Here is a 22,679-nt window from a genome sequence, read left to right as displayed (position 1 = left end):
TGGTATGTGTGGTAAATGTATTATACGTAGCAGGTAAACAAGACATTTCCACACCGAATGACTATCACCACGATGATTAGTGATCCACTATTAGTAAGGGTACAAATTTTCATAAATATCTACCTTTCATGGTTTGCATACGTCTCTTGCAAGTAGTCAAACGTTAGTGAGGGTAAATTAATTAACATGTTAATTAGTTGTGCAAAATATTAACTTTGTAACTGTCTTTGTTTTTAACAAATAAATTTGTGAAAGTAAGCTCTTTCTAATGTTACCGGAGAACACTGATTAGACGAGTAACTTGACGTAATAATTCCTTTGCCTGCACGTTTTAAAAAAGTTAATTATGTAAACACTAGTTAAAGATTAGTCAAAATTCTTAACTTACTGACTTTATTGTATGAAGGCGAGTGCTTCAATTTGCCCGAAATTTAGATTTCACTGAAGACATTACAGTCCAGAAGTCAAGTCTTTGTAACTTCCCCAGAAAACGTTATTTATTTTGAGGTTTTGGTTATTAAGGATTAGAACGGTAATGCTTAAAAGAATTTTACATGACACTTGAAATTGTTCAATGTTCGTTCACATTGGCTTACTCGAGAATTTGATAAAAGAAAAGGTCTTTCGCATATGAAGTAGACTTTATAGAGAATAAAATCAAAGTGATCTATCCTACTTCCTTGATAAAGAAGCTGTGACTGTTTGCAAAACTGATAGACTCACCGCGACACATTTTTTTTTGATTTAGAACTGTCATTTTTCTAGTGTTTGAAAAAGAGTCCCAAAATATTTATAAGACATTTTTGATATAGAGTAGAAAGGAAACATCGGTTTATAGAAAAACTGAGATTGACAAGCGACAGAAATATGTTATTCAAAAATAAAAAAGAAATTGTGTGAGCTATGAAAAGTCACTACCTAATTTATGTGTATACCTCGCACAAATATATGGTGTAATATTACGGAAATTAAAACATTGCATGCTACTTACGACGATTTGCGTGACTGTTTTCGTTAGGTTTCTTATCTGAAACATAGGAATACACTAAGATTAGTTTAACAAAACACATTTGATCATAGTATTGCAATTCTAAAGTAAAAATAATTTTCTGTGCTATGAGTGTAGTTGTATATGCGAATGTATTACGTGTGGATCTCATTCTATATCCAAAATGTAGCTATAACGCCAGCGACGATCGCTTATTTTCTAATTAAGAGACTTTTATTTTGGTTGCATTATGGGTTTTCCAGAATCCAGATAGTTGATTCGCAGAGTTTCTGCTTCAATGAATTTTAATGTATCAGTGGTCGTAGGTGAATACACTACAAGGAGAAAGCAGACTTTGGTAAATGAACACCTGGGTCGTTTTTTGCAAGGTGATAGTGCACTTTCAAGGTGTTCATATTACTAACTGGGAAAGCGCAATGTCGTAATATAGCATAGAAAGTGTCTTAAAGTTTTCGACTCGTCGCATATGTCGTACGTTGCTCAAACTTATCAAACGATGGCGTGGTAGAATCAATAGTATCTGTGATTCTTGTTCTAGTTGTCATGAGTTCGATTCCCTATTGAGTCAACCTTGTTTTGTCCTTCAACCAATAAAGTAGCCACTTGTAGTTGCAAGTAAAATGTTAATTCACCATACATTTATAATGAATTGAAACAATAGAAATATTCAAATCACTTGTAAGATCTTGATTGTGAGGCAGGTCGGGTAAGACCGTTTCCATATTTTTTTTAAAGCAACATTCAAAACATTTATGAAGTTGAAAAACTATACTCTGAAGCATTAGGGGTGCAGAGTTGTCTTCAACATTGCGATACGGGCAGAATTGAGGCTTATTCTTGAGGAATATCAATTTCATTTTATTTTCATTTGTAGCAATCGGACACAAATCATGAAATTTCTCCAAAGAAAAACATTTCAAATCGGATTATTGGGTGAGGCCGTCCGGGAGTATCTAGATTGGAGGGGACATGTCCCCCCTAAGACCGGTGCCACTTCCGCCAGTGCTTGTAATACAAACATTGTCAACAGATGTAGACACGAAGCGTCAAGAACATTGTTGACACAACGACTGTAGTAACCATAATATAACTCGTGATATCAATATATTTACGAAATAGATTGCATTTCGTTGCTAGTTAACATGGAACATTGAAAGATTTTACAACTGATTTGAATATTTCTATTGTTTGAATTCGTTATAAACATATGGTGAATTAACATTTTACTTGTAACAACAAGCGACTACTTTATTGGTTCAAGTAAAGAACAAAAAAGTTGACTGTAACGGGAATAGAACCGATGATCCTTGGCACGGGAGTCACAGATGCTACTGATTCTGCCACTCCGTCACTTGGTAAATTTGATATGGATACTTCACGACTCTGCTTATGCCATACCACAGTGGCAAAGTACAGCGCTACACTGATTACGCCAACTTCACAATGACCTAAGTCTAGTAGAGTACGTGTGAGAGATGATGAATGACGTTTAAATTTTTGCGATGATCCTGTTATAGCCATCGACCAACTTTGCATAGCTATAACGAAGATGGTAGTTCAAGTTCCACAGCAAACGCGGCATACCTATGTGAACTAATTAGCTGAAGTATTGTTTACATGGTCACGTACGGTAGCAGCGTGTATTATACGAGGCGCATCCAGAAAATAAGATTTCCAAGCGTCCCATAGCTAGGAAACCGTATGTTGCGCGAAGCAACTGCGTGTACGTAAGCAAGTAAGGTTCTAACATGGCGCATGCGCCAGCAGAACTTCCCTAATTCTCTCAGTGGCGTCGTGGCAGTGATTGAAGTTTGGCGTTCCTATTCCAGCTCCCGCCGCGTGTGATGTGCGAGCAGCCATCTTCACCCACTGCCACGACGCTACTGAGAGCACTAGGTAAAGTCCGCAAGTGCATATGGCATTCTAGAACCTTACTCTTTCATGTACACGTAGTCGCTTCGCGTAACATACCGTATCTTAGCCATGGGACGTGTGGGAAACTTACTTTCTGGATGCGCCTTGTAGTTTAAATTCAATATGATATGCTTTCGAATACTCTAAATAGCTTGTTCAGAATATTCTGTAGACGCTATTATTCAGTCACTAGCGTTTATGATCGAATTCTTCTAAAGTATCGACGTTGAATGAAATCTGCTATCCTATATGTATTTAATTTTATTCAAATTAATTACATAACTATTAATTTTTGATTAGTCAGGAAGACTTTTGTGACAATTGTCGAATCTAAAAACCAGTATTTATTACAAAAGTGCACAAGTGCTTCCTTGTGAATCTGAACAGATATAACCTAATAAAAATTACTTTCTACCAAATATTACAATAATATCTAATATTTATAAACATGTATATGAGGAAATAAGCATTTTAAATTAATAGATTTTTTATTGATGGCTTAAAATATTGGAACATTTATGGATATAAATTTCTTCGAATTTTGGAACTAATTTCTTGAAAAGGGACAGAAATAATATCACATATCTGATTATGTTATTATTGAACATAGTATTATTAGTTATACATGTCTGATACACGATTACAATAGCATGTCCTACACTTTGAATGTATATGCCAATTATAATATTAATTTATAATTAAGGAAAGTTTTTTCAAAACTCGATAGAGCACACAACATCCTTTTGACAGGAATTACAGTTTTGTTATTCTTTTACATAACCTTTCATTACAGAAATATAACTGTAATACTAGTTATTATACTGGGACAAGTTCAGCCAGTGTGAATGTACTAGAGGATACAAATATTTGACATAGAATTGACCACTTAAAAAAGGCAGGTTTTTCAAAACTTGACAAAAAAAAAAAAAAAAAAAAAAACATGGACAGGAAACAAAGGAGTATAACTGAACCTGAATTTACTACTGGTATTATTATTTTATTACTGTTGTGAATTTATTATTATTTCCTCACGACGTATTCTTTGATTTGTTTTTCTTAGTATTTTGTTTCATTGAGTTAGTTTTGTGCACAGTGTAATGTGTTTTGTGCACATTATTACATGAGTAAAAAATAATAGAAATTATGGAAAATGTCAAAGAGTAACGCCAAAATGTAGGAATACAAAGTGATTATAGAAGTGAGTAATGAAGCAATACATTTCGTTGTAGTTAGCAGTCTCTGAGAACATCTTCATAACAACCTTTTGCTTATTCTGGTATTTCAAAAGAAATGTTTCTGGAGTTTCTTTACCTCCTTCTTTTTCTCACTGAACACCTTGTTCTCTTCTGTATAGTCATGAAGACCTCAGCATTTCTTTTTGGCGTGTTTTAACTTCAGATTTGAAGACAAACTTCCACAGGTAACTCAGTGTAAGTGTTCGGTACACCTATAGAAACAGTACATATATCTGTAGAGGACTTTCTGTACGATATGATACGTTGCACCCCAATCTGAATTTGGAACTTCGCTTTCAATCTCTTCTGAGAAGTCTCCTTCAGTGTTTTGATTTGCCAGTCCCTGTTAGAACTGACAACTCCACGGGATTGCAGGATTTGGTAATATTCGTTGGGTGACAAAATAACTTTCTTTCTTGTGAACTCCTTCTCAACTCTACCAAACACACAATCAGGAGCCATGTAGGTGTGTCTTCTGATAATGGGACCTAACCTTAATAGGAAAGAAATGTATAGTCGTAATTTTTCTCTTCTTTCCGAAAAGGCAATGAGCATGGTTATTACTATGCTTTGCTTAATTTGATCTGGACATGAATCTGAGAAATGATGAATAGTGGATGGACATGTATCCATTTTTCCTTCAAGCTCTAACAGAAAATGCAACAAAGCAAATGCAACTATGTACTTTCATCCATGACTTTTGTTGTGTTTCCGAGAGACTGGTTCATTCTATGTAACACTAGTGACACAGACGTAGCATGAAGCAAGATCTTGTTGTCAGATCGGGTCGGTGTTTCGGCTATGTGCTGTATCGAGTTTTGAGAAGCCGCTGTTCATGCTCTCTATCGAGTTCTGTCAAAACGCTCATGGTTTAGTATACTATACACATGGCATATTTTGAGATTTGCCATGTCTGATTTCACAGTTCGATTGGTAGCACAAAAATCATAACTATCTCATATCTCATTCCGATTCTCAAGAATTGTACTCTATCGAGTTTCGAGAAACGCTCTTCAATTGCGTTCCTTATAACGTTTTGATTTTGTATACTACTAATCGTAAACAATTTGTATTTTGTATGGTCAAGCCAACTATGTAGAAATTGTTTGTTCATGAAAAACGTGACTCTTTGAAACGGCATACTCCTTTTATCTACTAATAAAATAATTGCTCCCTTCTGAGCTATTCGTTCAAACAAACTGCTGCGACTGTAGCTGAAAGAAAAATTCCATCTTCACGCACGTATCTGAGCATCAAATACACAACTCCAATACTAATAAGCGTGCTGTGAATAATCATGAAACGCTACAGCAATACAATGTATAAGCAGAAATAACTTTGGATAAAACTCTTACCCATCACCTCAACTCAGACAGATATAAAAATGACATTTTTCTCATGTCTTTCATACAGTTTTTCTATAGAATTTTACATCGATAGCTATACACGTGAATTTAAAATATTAGAATAATTAACTTTTAATATTTGCGCACTTAGAAAATATATAATTTTAATTCTTACTATAAGTTTACAACTAATGCTTTATACAACTGGCTCTTGAACACAGTACATAAGACGACATTAAATTATGGGGAAAGAAGTATTATGACTTGTTTAAGGCTGTGGGTCTGTATATCACCTCACCGGTTCATGAAGAACTGCTCTGTTTTAGCACTGAACTTGACAATGGATTAGAATGAACGTGCTGTCACTTTTGATAGATTCCATTATAGGTGCCGGAGAGAAGGATTACTATTATTGATTATATTTCCTCATTAATAACACCACATGCTTAATTTATGATTACTATTATGAGCCTAAAGGACAAAATAGTAAGAAGTTCAACAATTTAAAAGAAATAAGCTATATTTGTACAGCTATTGTGAATATATTATAAATATTATTAAGATATTTCTTTGAATCTGATAACATTTCAATTAACGTATTTAACTGTATTAGTAAGTTAACATGACTGAACTGTTCTTAGAAGGTTGTATTTTTTAGTTAGAATTAGCAAGATGAAACCTTTGAATATCAGAGTACGATGAGACAACGTAGATTCACAATAGATGAGCAATGTTGGTTACAGAGTGGTAAACACAAATACGCATACATTCGATGTTTCAAGCTTTTTTGCACAAGAGTCCATCATTTCCTCTTAAGAGCCTGCCTTCCTAAAAATAATACAAAATTTACAATTTTCTTTTGCTTATTTTCCATAAGTGAAAGAAAATACTGAAGTGCAATTTACCACAATCATAGAGAATGTCGTTCTACAACAGAAAATATAAACGTGAAGAATGTTTAGTGTTTCCATCCATAGAAATTACAAAGCTGCCAGAAAAACAACGCCCCTAAAATCTAAGTTAAAGTAGCAAGTAGAGAAACGAACTCAGCTGCATTTGGTTACACATCATGTTTTGGTTTCCTGTGAACAACTTTTTAAATAGTACTTGTATTTAGTTTGTAATAAACACAATAGTTTTAATATACAGCTGTTAAAACTTAATAATAATGTTATTTAAAACGTAGTTCACAAGAAACGAAAACAATATAATACGTAACCAAACGTTGTTGAGATCGTTCCTCTAGTTGCTGTGTTAACTTAGATTTTAGGTGCGTTGTGTTTTCTGGCAATACTGTAATTTCTATGGATGGTTACACTGAAAATATTTCAGGTTCATATTTTTTGTTGTAGAATAATAGTTTCTATGATTTGTGGTAAGTATTATTTCATTATCTTCTTTCACTTAGGAGTAAACAAGCAAAAGATAAGTGTAAAATGTGTATTATTTTTAGTGAGTCGGGCACTTAAGGTTTCCATAATATATGTTGTGTATTTCTAGTTGCCAATCGACATTAGGACTGCTTCTGAGGAAACAGGCATTAAGACCAGCAAAATGATAATCGAGAATTAGAAACACGTAACGAAAAAAGGTTCAAACTATGTACATTACTCACAGCTCGTTCAGTAATTGTATGCAGTATATATTGTAAGTACATAAGTTATAAGCATAGTTTGGAGTCGAAATACCGCATTAGATTGTTTTCTATTGCGAGCATAAGAATAAAAGGAAAGGGAACTTCTGCTAACTTGACTATACATTTATATAGGCGTTGCAGGAGAAGACGTGAATCAGAAGGGAATGGGTTTGCCAGGAGTGGAAGAAATTCCATATAATACTTGGTCATACGACTGGAAATTAACTAGTTTGTTTACTCTTGATAATCTCAACAATTTTCACAAAAACGCAATCTATTGTGCGTAGAGGAGAAAACAGGATTTAGTTAGCAAATGCTTAATGTGTTGGTAAATAAGTAATTTATTATTATTATTATTATTATTATTATTATTATTATTATTATTATTATTATTATTGTTATTTGTCTAACACAGATTCGTACTTAGAAGATACTTTAGAGTATATCACATGTTTATATTCCAAGTTGAAGAAGATATGTTATGTTCTAAATGCCTATGGATTGAGGATAAATTTCTGTAAATTGTGAATGGATTACTAAGTTCTTGGGGGAAAAGAAGGCTGTCCGTAACTGTATCTGAGGTGCCAATAGTAGGATTATCTTTCATAATAATACTTATATTTTTGTCAAGACACAATAATTTTAGTGTACTACGTAGGTGTTCGTTATCGTTGTGTTCACCAATTAAGATTTCACTTTGTTTGATTTAACTCTGTCAGTAAAGTTAATGATTTCTTTTACTCATTATTAATTTGGTATTTGCAATTAGAGTAAGATAAAATATTACCTTTGTCCTTTTTATCTTCGTTATCGCCGTTCCCATCATCCTTGCCTTTCCCACCTTCTGCCTGGTCATTTCCTGATCCTCCACCATCAGGACCTTCCTGACCACCCTGGTTTTGATCGTCTGGACCTTGAGCATCACCGCCAGCACCAGCTTCTGCATCTTGCCGCATCCCACGACTAGTTGAGAAGCCTTTGGAAGCTAGAGAATTGGAAACATTGTTTTAAGTGTATTATTATTGTTATTATTTTTGCTGTGATATTCTCATATTTGATTACAGAACTATGTAAGAAGTGTACAATTTTGGTATCAGTATGCCAGGAAACACCATCATAACTATATGATTAACTAAATGCAGTCGGCTATGGAAATCGAGTTTAATTCCCGTTGGTGGTACGTGTGCATTGTATGTCGCGTTAAGCTGTATGTTCATGTTCCCTATAACATTAGATTCGAACGAAACGTTACACTCCAACTCGAAAAATCAACCATATTCCCTTTGATATATGGAGTCCCTGATTCCATCTTAGTTTTTGTCATGGAACAAAAATCTTCTTCTCCTTTGTTCATTTCAGAATTTCAATCATATTAACAATTTTATTTAGTTTCCGTCATAATCATGGGATATTAACACGTTAGCTGCTACGTGGGTCCGATCAGACCTACTGGAGTGATCTAAGAAAATGTTCTTGTAGGTCCGATCGGACCCACAATTTCTAAATCGTCGAATTGACGTTAGAGTACTTGTATTGTAAAATCCTGTCTCTACTGTTAATGAAATGTAGTGTTTTTATTACACATGTAGGTTTCGGTCTTTGATATTGATTATTAACGCCGCTAGGGGCGCTAAATACCAAGTAAAAAGCATTTGCTGCTTTTGTAGACCCGATCGGACCTATGTGTTGCTTTTTGAATGACATGTTAAAAAGTCTAGCAATGGATTCATTATTTATTCTTATTTATTTTCACAAGATATCAGTGTCCCTGTCATTTGCTGAATTTTCAGAAAAGTCTAGATCACTACACTGCTATTACTAATGGGATCGAGTTCTGCGCATATTTCTTCGTTTTTCATTGCACAAAGATATTACTTATTAGCACTAAAAGCAAGATGAATATATCCACACTTCTCACTTATGCACATGTAGTAATAAACAAATAACTTTCTAACAGAGTTGCCAGTTCAACTGTAATTTATCCCCTTGCCCATAAACAAAATATACACATGTAGGTCCGATCGGACCCCCAACATTTATGCACGCGGATTCAATATCTTGCCTTAGATTTTGTTTCAATATTAATATTATGTTTAAAAAATATTAACAAAACAAGAATAGTGTAAGTAAGTACGCTTGGCACTCTACCGGTGAACAAGAAAATTCACCACTGGCAGCTAAGGTGTTAAACTTAAACGAAATGCTGATTTTTATCTACTTCTATAGCAGGGAAAGTAATAGCATGTTGAACTGTCTCTGTATTCATCAATAACTACCATGAACGTAAACGCCACGACATGAATCAATTAACTCTGAGGTTTCTTTTAGATTGTTAATTTATAATAATGTTGGACACAATTAATTTGACACAAAACAGTCTTAGTAATGATTTTTAATTCTTATAAAAACTAGGAGACACGATTGTTCAGTGGTAAAGCGCTTATCTCTGGTGTGTGGGGTCCCTGGTTCGATCTCCAGCCCTGTATTATTGTGGGCAACATCGTGTCCGTGCGTTTCCTTGAGTACTCCCGTTTCATTTGAACATTCACATTCCAACAATTCTTCCATCATCATTCACTTGCCTTAATCATCCATCTCCCTTAGCCTAAAGGACATAATCGTAGGACGTTGTACTAAAAGATTTTATGTAATTTTATTGTTAATGAAAACTAGGTTAGTTTTATAGTTTAAATCCCGGAATTATTCCCTATAAGGTAGCACATACGCATGATTAATTTTAAAAAAATATAGTAAAGAAATCGGTGAAATGGGATCGTGGAATGAAACACAAGAATGCAAAAGGTCTTGGAATCGAGGATAGTATTTCTCTCTCATTAAATGCGAGCTCTTTGCCAGTAAGTCACGTACCCCTCAGCGCGATTAACTCAACATTAAATCACATATAAACAAACTGAAGCAACAGATTACGTAAATACAAAAGTCTGCAATAATACTCACGTCTTAAATACTCGTACATTTTTGACGAGGCCGTAAAAATCAAGGAAAATGCTCCACTAATGTTTAACGACAGAAAAGGAGATGGCTCAAAAAGTCTAAGAGGGAAAACTCTTCATATTTGTAAGAATATAGAAAATTAGGTTTATTGAACTGAAAACAAATTAGAATCCTGCCTTAAGAGCAGACAGAAAAAAGCAACGGTCTTGGATTTAATTACCAAGAGGAACATAAATTGATTAGGGTATTTAATCATGCCTGTGTATTCTGAATAATGTCACACATGTTACTTTTGAACAAAATAGACGTAGAGTAGCATAGAATATGTGGATCGTACCAAAACGAGTAATTACAAGTAATTACACGAGCAATTAGTTGTAAATTGTGCTACAGATAAGCTTGTAAGTTTCAACCAGTGAACTGTTACAAGAAGCTGGTTACCTATGATGGTGATTCTGTTTGTGTAAATGTATTACAAGCAGGGCTTTATAGTTCATTTCCACAGTTTGAACTGTTTGCATGCAATTGTATTTACAAATAACTTTCCCTTGGTAACATAATGGCTAAAACATGCAAATCCAGAATGTTTTTTCTTTGATTTGATTCGTAATGTGAGTGCTTACCTGCATAAAAAATGAGTATTGAGTATTGAGTATAAATTGGGTATTGGTGGTGATATTGATATCTATCTTTTATTGTGTAGAGCAGTTTATTACTTTTTGAATCCTACTCATGAGTATGAGTCAGCAAGAATCTGGTAAGTTACCCATGCATATACAAAATCGTTTCGAAGATAGGTAATGAGAAATGAGCATTTAGTGTGATGGAGCGTTGTCCAGTTCGCAGTATACCTGCTTGTGGAGACTGAGTCCCTAGCAAAATGGGCATACCTACGAGTGTCAGCATCTGTAGTCTAATACAAGTGTACCCAGTTTTTGATTTTAACAGGGGTTTTGACACAAACGTAATTGAGTTCAATGCATTCTTCGAAACCTTCTTGAAACCAAAGATTGGTTACTTTCCGAGACATGAGGTACTACTTCTAGTATCAAACCGATAGACTCGTACAGCTCGTGCATTTTGAAATGGCACTAACTCTTTTTCTTCGTAATTTTTTTCTTTGTAACTTTTTTATCTCAATTTAAACATATTTGAGGATGTGCAAACAACTTTACTTTTTCCATGATAGGTGCCTTAAATGCCTTTCCTGAAGACCAGATTTTCCTAACTTTTAAGTTCTGTCTAATTATAGTCTGAATTATGGGAAGAACTGCCATACTGTGCTTCTTGTGAGTTGGACATTAGTTTAGAAAGCTAGTATTTCTTACTTTGTAAACCAGAGTTTGATACTTCCTAATTCGACTTTGTCATTAATCTCTTCAACATTGTTCCATTCAATCTTTTCCAATTTATAAGATGAAGAAATTAACTGCAACATTCTAAAAATTCTCTCAAACATTTTGTTCAGAAGATTGATCCCATACACATACGATATTATACAGATGGTCAGCACACATTTGGAGAAAACATATTTATTATTGACCTTAAATTTACTATTTACCAAATTCCAGAAGAAAATAAAATACAATATTTTTAGTATGAATAATTTATTGGTTTCAAGATAAGCTATGACTGGGGTACAGGCAAAACATTGTGCAACATTCTTACCAAGTTTAATATACAAGAAAGTTAGAGTAATTAAAAGTATCTATATCAAATTCAAAGTAAAATCTGAGGAGGAAAATACTTGTCTACGAGATATCATATCAAGAATGGCTTGAATGAAGAAAAGTTGATTTGTCACCTTTATTATGAAATATTGTCCTGCATTATGCTATAACAAAACTTAAAGATAACAACTAGCTGATCATGGAGGTTATATGATGACAATATCAATAAACAAATGCTTTATTAAATGTTTGAAGGGACATGTACTAAGAAATCAATGAGAAAAATGATTTACATGGAAATAATTGTTATCAGGATAACGGAAATGAAGGATAATTTAAAATTTTAAGTACTGCTTTCCACAAATGGTCACCTTCAAATATCTAGGATCAATATCAACAGACCAAAACAGCATCTGAGAAGAAATTAAAAGCAAGAAATTTGTATTATATTTCCAAACTATGCCTTTTTTGAGCATTGGATGTCAAAAAGCAACAATGTACATCTATTCGTCTTTTAATTAACAAGTATTAGGGTCAGAACGATAAGGGATACCAAGAATCAGATTTTTTGGATACCTTCCTGTGTCCCAATAGTATTTAAAATAATTTAATCTCTGTGCTAAAACAGAAGTGGTACCATTTTAAGTTTTAATATAGATGTATTTTGTGCAAAATTTGCATGATATATCAAAAGACGCTTTTAATCGATCCAGCATCAAAGGAGAAGGTTCTACCTCATCACCTTAACGCTTCATTTAAATCGTAAATGTCAGAAATTAATGTTTTTGTTTTAGTGGTGATCGGCTTAGAATGGAAATGGTAGTAGATAGTGACAAGATGTTTTATTTTTTTTTAAAAAAAATACTAAAGTCTCTACAAAAGACACCATCTTCAGGCGTACTTAAAAACACAAAAAGTGGAAAATTACTAGTATTTCCGATTTGATTATTGATGTCCATAATGGAAACACGGTAATAGATATTGAGGGCAGGTTCCTGCAATCGATTATGCATCTGAATAATATGTTTCAAATCCAAATTTATCTGTAAGTACAACGGGAGGTTTAGAACTCTACTGGAATTTCCGGTTTGAGTGCTAATCTTTATATAGCAGAAAGAACAAAAGAGATGGCAAAAATGGATTTGGTTTCTGAACTGGTGTCGTCTTTCGTGAGTAAAGTTTGTTCTTGACCTTATTCTTGCATGAGATTTACTACAAAGTTATAATCTCCTACTGGAAGTTATAGATCTACTACGACGAGTTTCAGCATTTATTTTGAGTAGTTTAGAAGTTTACCTTGCGTATCACAACGTGAAATGACCCACTTATTATTTAGTTGAAACATATCTGTCTCATCAAATCAAGTCGCAGAATTTGAAGTTTAAAGCTTATAAAGTGATAATTATCAAGTTTGTACTATATCGTTGCGAAACGTACCCACTTACTTTAAGGGAAAAGTTAACCTTTAAAGTATTCGATAATATAATCATAAACTAAATTTACGGCCCCAAGAACAAATTAAATTGGAAATGGCAGGAACTCCATAACAATTAACTGCATAATTTATAAAGTTTGCCTAAGACTGTTTGTTTCATGTATTTAATGATGCTTAAATGGTCAGTCCATATAGTCAACATGGAAGTAAATAGGAACGCTTTCAAAATTGTAACTTGAGAGCCATAGATAAAACGAGACTAGGAAGATCTAGGAACACAGGTTGTAAAACAATATTAGAACAATTTCGCAGAGATATGAATGTAAACCAGAGAAGTTGAGTTGATTAAGAACCGAAATCAATCAAGACCTCTAACATTGAGCATTCGAGTCTCGTAAACCATACAGTTAGTTAGTTATTTCATATTCATTATATTATGGAGCACAAGCATCTATTCAAGAACTGCATCATAAGGTCAGGCTAAGAAGAATATTACTTAATTTTTAATACTTACATCTTTGTCGTTTCCACTGGTTGAATCCTAGGAGTCCTGAGAATAGTTAAATAAATTGAATTCAATACCAAATCAATTTCTACTTTTGAATTGTCGGCAAAACTAAGCAAATTGTCATAAGTTTACTATATGTTATTATTTTATGCTGTACACCAATAAGTCTATTTACTATTAGCTTTGAAGAGATTTATTAAGTCTAACACGGTAGCCTCAGAATCTAGAAATAGCTTCTAATTCATCAACTATTTCTTTAAAACTTTTGATTAAGATACGGAAAGTTGCACTTTTACAGAAAAAATGAGTATATTCTGTGTAATATTCAAGTGCGAAAGACAAGGACATGAGACTACAAATAGTGAACGAAACATAACCAGATGAAAGAAAAATATTCGTTTGCATATTTTTAGTTTCTGTTTGTTTAGATACATATGTAGTCCATAAACTAATTACAATATTTCTAAAAGTATATATATATTGACTTGCATTCTTTTATTGAAAATTGAGAGACATAAAAAAGAGTGCACGACAGTAAGATAACATAAACGTAGCTAATTATTCTACTTAAACAGTTTAACTCTAAGCCTAATCAAGCAATAAATTGTAGGATTATTCAGTTTACAAGGCAATTTTAATCAATTGTACGAATATGTTTTATTTAAATGATTAAACATATACCCACGATTGTTTATAACAAGTTTGAATATAACAAAATTTCTGCACTTGTAACAATGGACATTCCCTTTTTGACCAAAGCTTGTAATTTAAAGACATCATCGTGTATAACTAGTCTTCAATATACCACACACCAAAAATTTTCGAAAAATATTTCTTCGTTACGGAGATACAACGCTTCAAACAATGCAAAAATCAGCCGCTTACGTCACAGCAACACAACAAGAGTTTTGGCGTGACGTCACAGGTTTGTAATGCTCAGTGAGTTGCATTGGAAGCTTCAGAAAATCTTTCCATATTGCAGTTTCTTGCTGCAAACTACAATAAATTTAGTGAAATAGTGAAAGAAAAAGTCTCAAAATAAATAATACACTTACTGTATACAAGTTTGAAATACATTAAAAGTTTTTTGAAGTGTTTTATCATTACAAATATTTTAGATACTTATACACTTAAGCAGGATTACTTTACTATTATATTACACTAAAACATTAGATGTATATTTTATAGCAGTTCAAATTATGTCATGTGCACATTGAGAATATCTAGGCCACCATATTATAGCCTTCCTTTATTTTGGAGATGAATTTGAGTCTCCATGCTATTTTACTACGACAACAAATATACATTTTTTGCACCAAAAGCTATTAATCCCTTTTAAAAAAATCATATTCTTATCTTAATGCTATAAGAATCGTATTATATAGCGCTTTTCTTTTTTCCTATTCCATAAGGGAAATGCTTTTGTGGTCACCATGGTGCTTTGAAGCTGAAGAAAGCTGTAGCAAATAGAGGCAGACAACAAGCTAGGTTGCCGAAAGAGCATCATAATAAACAAGATACGTGCTCGAAATATTTTCTTGAGTTCTACGTGCTAGTTCTCAAATCTAGGCACCATAATAATGCAATATCGTGCATGAACCTATATAATTTTATTTTGGATTTAACTTTAGTAGCCAGACTCGTATTTCCAATCGCCTTGACTATCTGGCGTCCAGGATTTTTCGAGCGTGAACAAGAGGGATATTGACAAAAATTCATTATGTATTACATATGTTGTTACTTTGAAACTTGAACCTTTTCTCTTCAATAACCTCACACGAAATATTGTATGAAGTATACAAACATAAGTTTATTTATATTCTTCCTCATCTTCATCCAGGCCCATATCCACGGCATGTGCTCCACTTAAATTTCTTCTAGCAGCCTAAAATTTTCAGGGTAGGCTTGCAAAGAATCTATGATATGGTTTTTAACTATATGGGCTCCCTACGTTTTTGGGCTGTCTTCGGGCCTGCTCTCAGTTCTGAAGTGATTAATGTTTGGTATACGGTGGTACATTTGCAAAATATTAATTCGTGAAAGTATTTTGTTCCGAAGTTTACAAGTAAAATAAAACCACGAAAGCAAACGTTTGAAGAGTTCAGCTTTTGTTAAGTTTCGTCCGGTAGATTGATTCTTTTAATATTGTTTCACTCACTGGAACAGATTATTGTGTTCATTACCGGCCATGGCATATTACAAACACTTTATCAAAAGACATAACGCTCACATCTAGTGTGAGGGGTCCCTGGTTCGAACTCAGGCCATATGAGTATGTGGTGGACAAAATCGTGTCTGTAGAGTTTCTCGTGATTCTGACATTTCCGCCCACATGCCTATTTCACAGATTCTCTTAGAATCATTCATTCACGTTAATCATCTTTCTTCCCTTTCCTACTGGGCATATTCGTGGAACATAAAAGTAGAAATTTCATTTTATTCTATTCAGTAATTACTCAATTGCAACTAGTTCGTTATCATTACTGTGTTATAGTTATCATATCTGTTCATTTGTTGATTTAAATGTTAATTCATGTGTTCAAAATATGTCAGTCAATCTGTAAATGTTCACATGGACTAATATAAACAAAGTACGGGCATGCTCCATAGCCTACGGAAAACGAAAGCAAGCGCAGAGATACTATGGTGAAATAATATTGCAAATATGTAAATTACTTCGATGATAGCACTGTTAAATTCTCAGAATACTAGTGAACATGATCATCATCGTAAATTTGTGCGTCCCGGTGTTGAACTCAGTAAAGAATATAGGGGTTCATTATTACCTGGAGAAATATATTTTCATGTATTAATTCCCTTTGCCTTCCCCCTGAGCGCATAACTATCGAATCCAGGACGAACGTACATATAAGAAACTAAGACTCTATTATCAAATAACTATGCTTTTATATTGTTGATTTTTCTTAAGGGTGAATAAACTTCGCTTCGTAAGATCGGCCTGTTACCGAAATATGAGAATATTAATTAGTTTATTACCGTAGGCTGCAAACAGTGTGAATAATATAGCAAATTAGTACACTACAACTTTGTTCTAAAAAATTCAAGTGTATTCAAATATTTGGTATTAAATAAATACACAAATAGTTTTCTTTGCAAAGAAACCATAAATTCTGTTACTTTTCTTGCTCTTTGTGTTATTAGAAACGTCTTACACATTTGAAAAAACTTGCATCGTATCATCAGCTAAACCGTTTTCCTAGTGAGCAGCGCAGATCTTTTCCCTTGTACCGACCTGTGACATACAAAACATGGCGGGCATTGTTTTAAGCGCACGAGTAGCAGACCGGAATTCAATAGCAAATTTTAACCAGTCAAAAACATCGCATGAGCAAAAGAAAGTGTTCTCCGTAATTAGCTAGTTCTGAAGTTTTATTCTAAAGCAAAAAAAATCAACGGAAATGTCCATTTTTTATAGCAATGTTTTCTCTTTAGGCACCTAAGTGTAAAGTAAATTTGTCTTTGTCTTTTAAAATTCAAATTTATGAAACAAAACTAATTAGTTATTGTATTACATATTAAATTGTGATTGCTTGCAATTGATGTCCGAAATGTCTTGCATTAAGAGAAAAATGTCGAAGATGAATTTTCATTATTATAATATTCATACCCAAAAGAATTTGTATCGGTGATTATTGTAAAATTAAATATTTTGTTGAACGTGAATACGCAGAGTTGGATGAAAATACGATCTGGAAACCAAGAGATCATTATGCATTTGTAGAAACATTTATTCCCAGCAATCGGCAGACAATTTTATGTCTTACCTATAGAGCACTTATCAAAAGAAATAAATTGAAAGCTAACGCTATGGTATTAAACATACCTGATCTGGGTGATCCTTCATCGTTGTCATTGTCTCCTATGGAATAAGAAAAACAAAGAATTCAAAGAATGTATTGTGTAAGTTAATGGGAATAATATTTCTATATTACTTAGAGAAATGAAGGAACTGGGTGTTTAGGATTTATTTCCGCCAGACAAATAAAGATTCTTTTGTATTCTAAAACTACAGTAGATTTCAAGTGTATGTGAATTACTAAATACTGAAACGGAAAGTAGAGTATTAAAATTCTAGTATTTGTGGTTTTAACAGAGAAATGGAGATAGATCTTTGTTTGAAACACAGAATCCAACTCAAAATAAGATTGAAATGAAATTAAATAAAATCGTTTAGTTTTATGTCTCTCGGTTACGCCGTCGTCGCTATGTATTATTATTTTTATTCTGTGGTGATTAACGTTGAATAAAAATGGTTAATCTTTTCTACTTCAGGCTTTAAATAGATGGTAAATAAATAATGTTGAACTTATTCTTTGGAAACATATCTATTCCAAAAGATCTCTTATTATTTGTAACAGTTTTTTGTTCTATGACTATCAATGTTGTTACCTTAAACAGTTAGTTTCTAACACTCGTTTGAATATAGAATTAATGGAGGAGGGAAAACCTATCTTTTCGACTCAAAGCCTGTTTCCAAAACTATCATATTGTTATAATTTATTACTTCTGATTAATGCAGATCAGTTTTGAAACTGATAATAGTAGTAAATATCTAGCAACTTGGTTTTAATAAAGTAATTAAAGTTAACGTAGTATGCTTTTTGAGATGTTGAAGTGATTAGAAAACTTATGTTGCTGTCTCTTTTCGTCTTTGTTCTGCGATGACCAACGTTGAAACCGGAAAGGTTTAATGTGTATCACTTACACATTGAATGGAAAGGTATTTCATCTGATTGAACTTATTCATGAGTTGTTGAATCGATGCTAGAAAACTTTTTCTCGATACATTTTATCATTTTTGGTCTCATAGTTGTCGATAGATGTACAGTAGGTAGTAATAAAGATGGACGCAACCGTTCTATGAAACTCTCGATACTATATTTTGAAAGTATTAAAGGTTTTCAAGATTTAAAGAATGTAACAAATCTAGGAAATATTTCATTGTCTGAAAGAAATCGGTTAATATTATAATGAAAAAGCATTAACAGTGATGCCTATGTCCAATTTATACATACTGTATATCCTTAGATTTTTCACTTTTGTGTGAGTTGCTTGTGAATAGAATCAAGTATAATTATTGATCTCACGTGACTAAACCTGTATTACTTTAATCCTAAATTGTATTTGAGAGTCTTTTTCTTAAATTATTGTAGTCATAGAGAGGAAGCATTATTTAATATTCCTGTTATTTAAGTGAAATTACTTCTAATATTTTTGAATAACCAATCATGCTATGCAATCCTTTTTTTACGTTAAGCTAACGTTTTATTCTAATAATAATTGACATCAATTTGTATATGAAATGTTGTACTGAGTACTGATATAATTTTCTAAACCTGGTTTTCCAGCACACTTAGATAAACAATATATGGTTTCACGTTGTTGTGGGGTACCGGTATGTGTTTATTATGTGTATTTTTCATTCAATTAAACATATGTAAAAACAATAGAGAGATCTATCTCATTCCTTCTTCACAGTTCACCCAGACATTCTGGAGAAATTTCAAACTATTGAGTATAATATTTTAATTCATATTTATTAGATATATATTTTTATTATCTTTTTTCCTCTTTACATGCTTCAGAGAAGAAAATAAAAGAAAGCAGAAATGAAAAACAGTATATCAAATGATAATTGGCGTAAGGGAAAAACAATTAGTATTGATATTAATACAAACCTAGCTACAGGCTCTTGAGTGTTTACACCGAGAGAGAGAGCGAAAGAGTAAATACACATTTCTCAATAGGAGCTCCTCCGTGGCTAAGCGGTTAGCGTACGCGCCTTTGGCGTGGGAGGCCCGGGTTCGATTCCCGGCGGGAGCTCATGTGGTTCGGATTCCACCTTAATAAGTAGGTCCACGTCTCATATAGCCTCGCTGCTGAAAGGGTCGCTAAACTAAAAAATTAACTCAATCAACATTTCTCAATAGAAAAAGGCAAATATAGAGGATGTCAGTAAGTGAGTGTGCTTATTTGAGAAATATTCTGATAACTGTCATCACGAATTTTCTCGTAAGTGATCGTCTTCCTTCATTCAAGACAGCAAGACTATACATATTATTTAAGGAGATTGCCAAACTTTATTTCGATAATCATTTTAACACTCAGGATATTGCTCCGTAGATAAGTGATTCGAGTTTTGAGAAGTGTTGACTTGTCACGTTAGTTTCTAATAAATACGAAGTGATTGACTTGAGGACGCATTGACATATTTTCATTAACATGCCACTCTACTTCTTGCCGGGGACACTGTTGTTTAGTGATACAGCTTTCACCTCTGGTACTTGTGCTCCTAGGTTCGATCCCAGCTCGCGCCAAGTGGGCCTTATGGTGGACAACCATATGTTCTTGTTTGTCGGCGATCTCCCGTTGCCTCCCACTTTATTAATTGCACCATTACATTAATTTCTAATCATCACTGTCTTCTTTGTCCTAGCCAGCACAAGCGTTGAACGTAAAAATGAAAAATTTTATTTCATTTTTTATATTTCTACCTCTTGCCTCGGGAAGGAAGAATTTTAAAGCATTTGTAGAAGCTAAATGCCAATTCTAGCTTATAGTCGACATCTAGAAAAAAAGAAACAGTACCGACAACCTTCTAAAATAACTAATCCTATCACTGACTAATACATAAATAGAAATCCACAGTACCTGTTCTCAGTCCTGCTGGATGCTTGGCTGGGGCTGTTGCAAAAAAAAAAAAAAAAAAAAAAAAAAAAAAAAAAAAAAAAAAAATGAAAGTAAAAAAATGAAAATCAACTATTTTATAATTGCAATTTTTACTTAAAGTTATAATTTACTTAAACTACGTTTAATTCACAAGTTGTATGTCAATAAACAAGTATTTGTGTCGTCACTAGGGAATGGGAAATAACAATAGCTGTGATCTACAAGTTAACAGTAAATTTCGTCACATACAAAATACGGAAAGAAATAATAATTTTTTGTAGAAAAGCTAAAACCACGATTCATTGCTTGCAACGAGTAGCATGATTTCTGGCGCCGCAAAACCTCTATTGTTCGATTTCTTCAGAACAACGTATGGAATTAAACGTCAGGAAACATATTTTGTTGCCTTGATGCAATCGGTTGATGTATTTAAGTTTTATTTTTGTAAAATATTTTAAGTTAAATACAAATTAAAATTTTAAAAATTATGATAGTCTTAGGCTACATTTTATAAAGTATAGTAACTGATGTCGTTTTTCTATTGTCATATTGAAGAACTTTTTAAATTTATATGTAATCATCTTTTTCATCTCTTTGAATAGCATGGTTCTTTCACAGCTTTAATTTATAAGTATACAAAAATATTTTTCTCAATGTTCTGGATAGTAACGAATGGCGTTTTAGATCCACAAGTAATATTTATTCAACTCAGCAAAATATATCGTTTGGTACATGTATACTTTTGGACATCCTTTTATATGTAATATTATATGAAAAGGTAGAGAAAAATAATTATAAATATGAATCGAAATACTGCAATAATACACTTTACAATCTATTTGAAACATACTTTTATCTATAGGTAATTCAAAATTCTTAGGAGCTGAAAAATATGTACAAATATTTAGTCTCCAACTACAATTAATTATGGTTGGGGATAGTATTTTGGAAACAGAAGCTTATTTGCTGGTGCATTCTGAAAAGCTGACTGCTCTCTAAAGTGTAATGCACTTAAGATTTAATAAAAAACGAGTACAAAATTTAAACAAGAATTGTAACTTATTTGAGTTTAAATTTTATGTCATATTTTAGACAAATACTTTCAACATAACTGAAACCAGAATAACTGAATAGGCTTAACATATTTGAGAAGCATCAGTGAATATATGTATCTATACATACTTTTTTCAACAATTAAAATAATTAAAATGCCTTAGGCTACTCGTTTCTTGTGTTATAAGCATTCGTCTTTTGCTTTAGTAGACATGTTTAGTTCATCACTTAGCTATCCAACTACATTTGAGAGGACATCAGAAATTTCTTTATAAGACGGGATCGCCATTTTCTCACTATGAGTGTATCTCTGTTTTCATGTTCTTAGAAAGTCCGTTCTTTTCTTTTCTGAACACTCTGTGAATTATACACTTGTGGTTTGAGGTGATGTTATTTGATGCTGTACTAATCTCTGTTTCCTTTGTTACCGCAGATATTTTTAAACAGCCTGTAGTTTTGATTTTCTGCATTTATAAGCTAGATGGCAATGCACTTTCAAAAGTAGCTGTTTTCGTCCTACATTTCACTCTTTTCTCAAAATAAATGTGAAGGACATTATATGACACATAATTCTGTCGATGTCCTTGGTATGATGACAGACATCAACAAATTTTATATCCACGATAAATATTATGGTGTTTATTAGTTTGGTTTGTAAGTTGTAAATAAAATGAAAATCACATGAAGTATAACGGTTAATCCCTATCCGTAAGTTTGACTACTCATATCAATGGATTATCAAATGTAGTAATCTACAGAAACTTAAACTAAATCAAAAACTTATAGTTGGCTACTACTATGAGCCTGAAAACTGAAAGAATGTAATTTTCTGAAGTGATTATAAATTACCTGACGGCTTTGTTAATATATAATGGCTTACCGGCTGGGGGTGGTCCAGGGAGTACGTTCATGGACGTATCACCTAAAAATAAATTTGCCGATATCAATTAGGCACGCATTGATTATATTTACATCGTTGTAAATAAAATGAAACGTAAATACGTGTATATGTATATTGTATTATATTAACGAAAGATTTGAAATGATTTTGAAAATATTTGATATGAGAAACGGTGGTTGTGAGAAGAGTTAAATTTATTTTGCTCTGACGTGAGATGTGAAAAAGTTATTAAGAGATTGTTCATAGTGTTTCAATACGAATGAAGTGTGCTTATATACAGAACACATAAATTGGAGGGAGAGTATAAAACTCGGTATTGTTAGTTGA

The 22,679-nt window shown here is 32.9% G+C and overlaps 1 protein-coding gene across 3 annotated transcripts in view; it reads right to left on the bottom strand.

The window, feature by feature from the left end:
* Positions 1–22,679, bottom strand: part of LOC145683706 (uncharacterized) — a 169,118-nt gene that overhangs the window by 102,532 nt on the left and 43,907 nt on the right. For all 3 annotated transcript variants that reach the window (XM_081755143.1, XM_081755144.1, XM_081755145.1), the window contains exons 16-21: positions 22,332–22,373; positions 20,381–20,413; positions 17,553–17,588; positions 13,715–13,750; positions 7,928–8,125; positions 992–1,027 (exon numbers count right to left, since the gene is read on the bottom strand). In XM_081755143.1, coding sequence (XP_081611269.1) covers positions 992–1,027; positions 7,928–8,125; positions 13,715–13,750; positions 17,553–17,588; positions 20,381–20,413; positions 22,332–22,373 — 381 coding nt within the window. The remainder of the gene's footprint in view (positions 1–991; positions 1,028–7,927; positions 8,126–13,714; positions 13,751–17,552; positions 17,589–20,380; positions 20,414–22,331; positions 22,374–22,679) is intronic.

Source organism: Thermobia domestica, chromosome 4, assembly GCF_964235325.1.
Source record: "Thermobia domestica chromosome 4, izTheDome1.hap1.1, whole genome shotgun sequence".
NCBI lineage: Eukaryota > Metazoa > Arthropoda > Insecta > Zygentoma > Lepismatidae > Thermobia > Thermobia domestica.
Note: the sequence above shows the minus strand (reverse complement) of the source record. Positions and strands in the feature narration are given on the sequence as shown.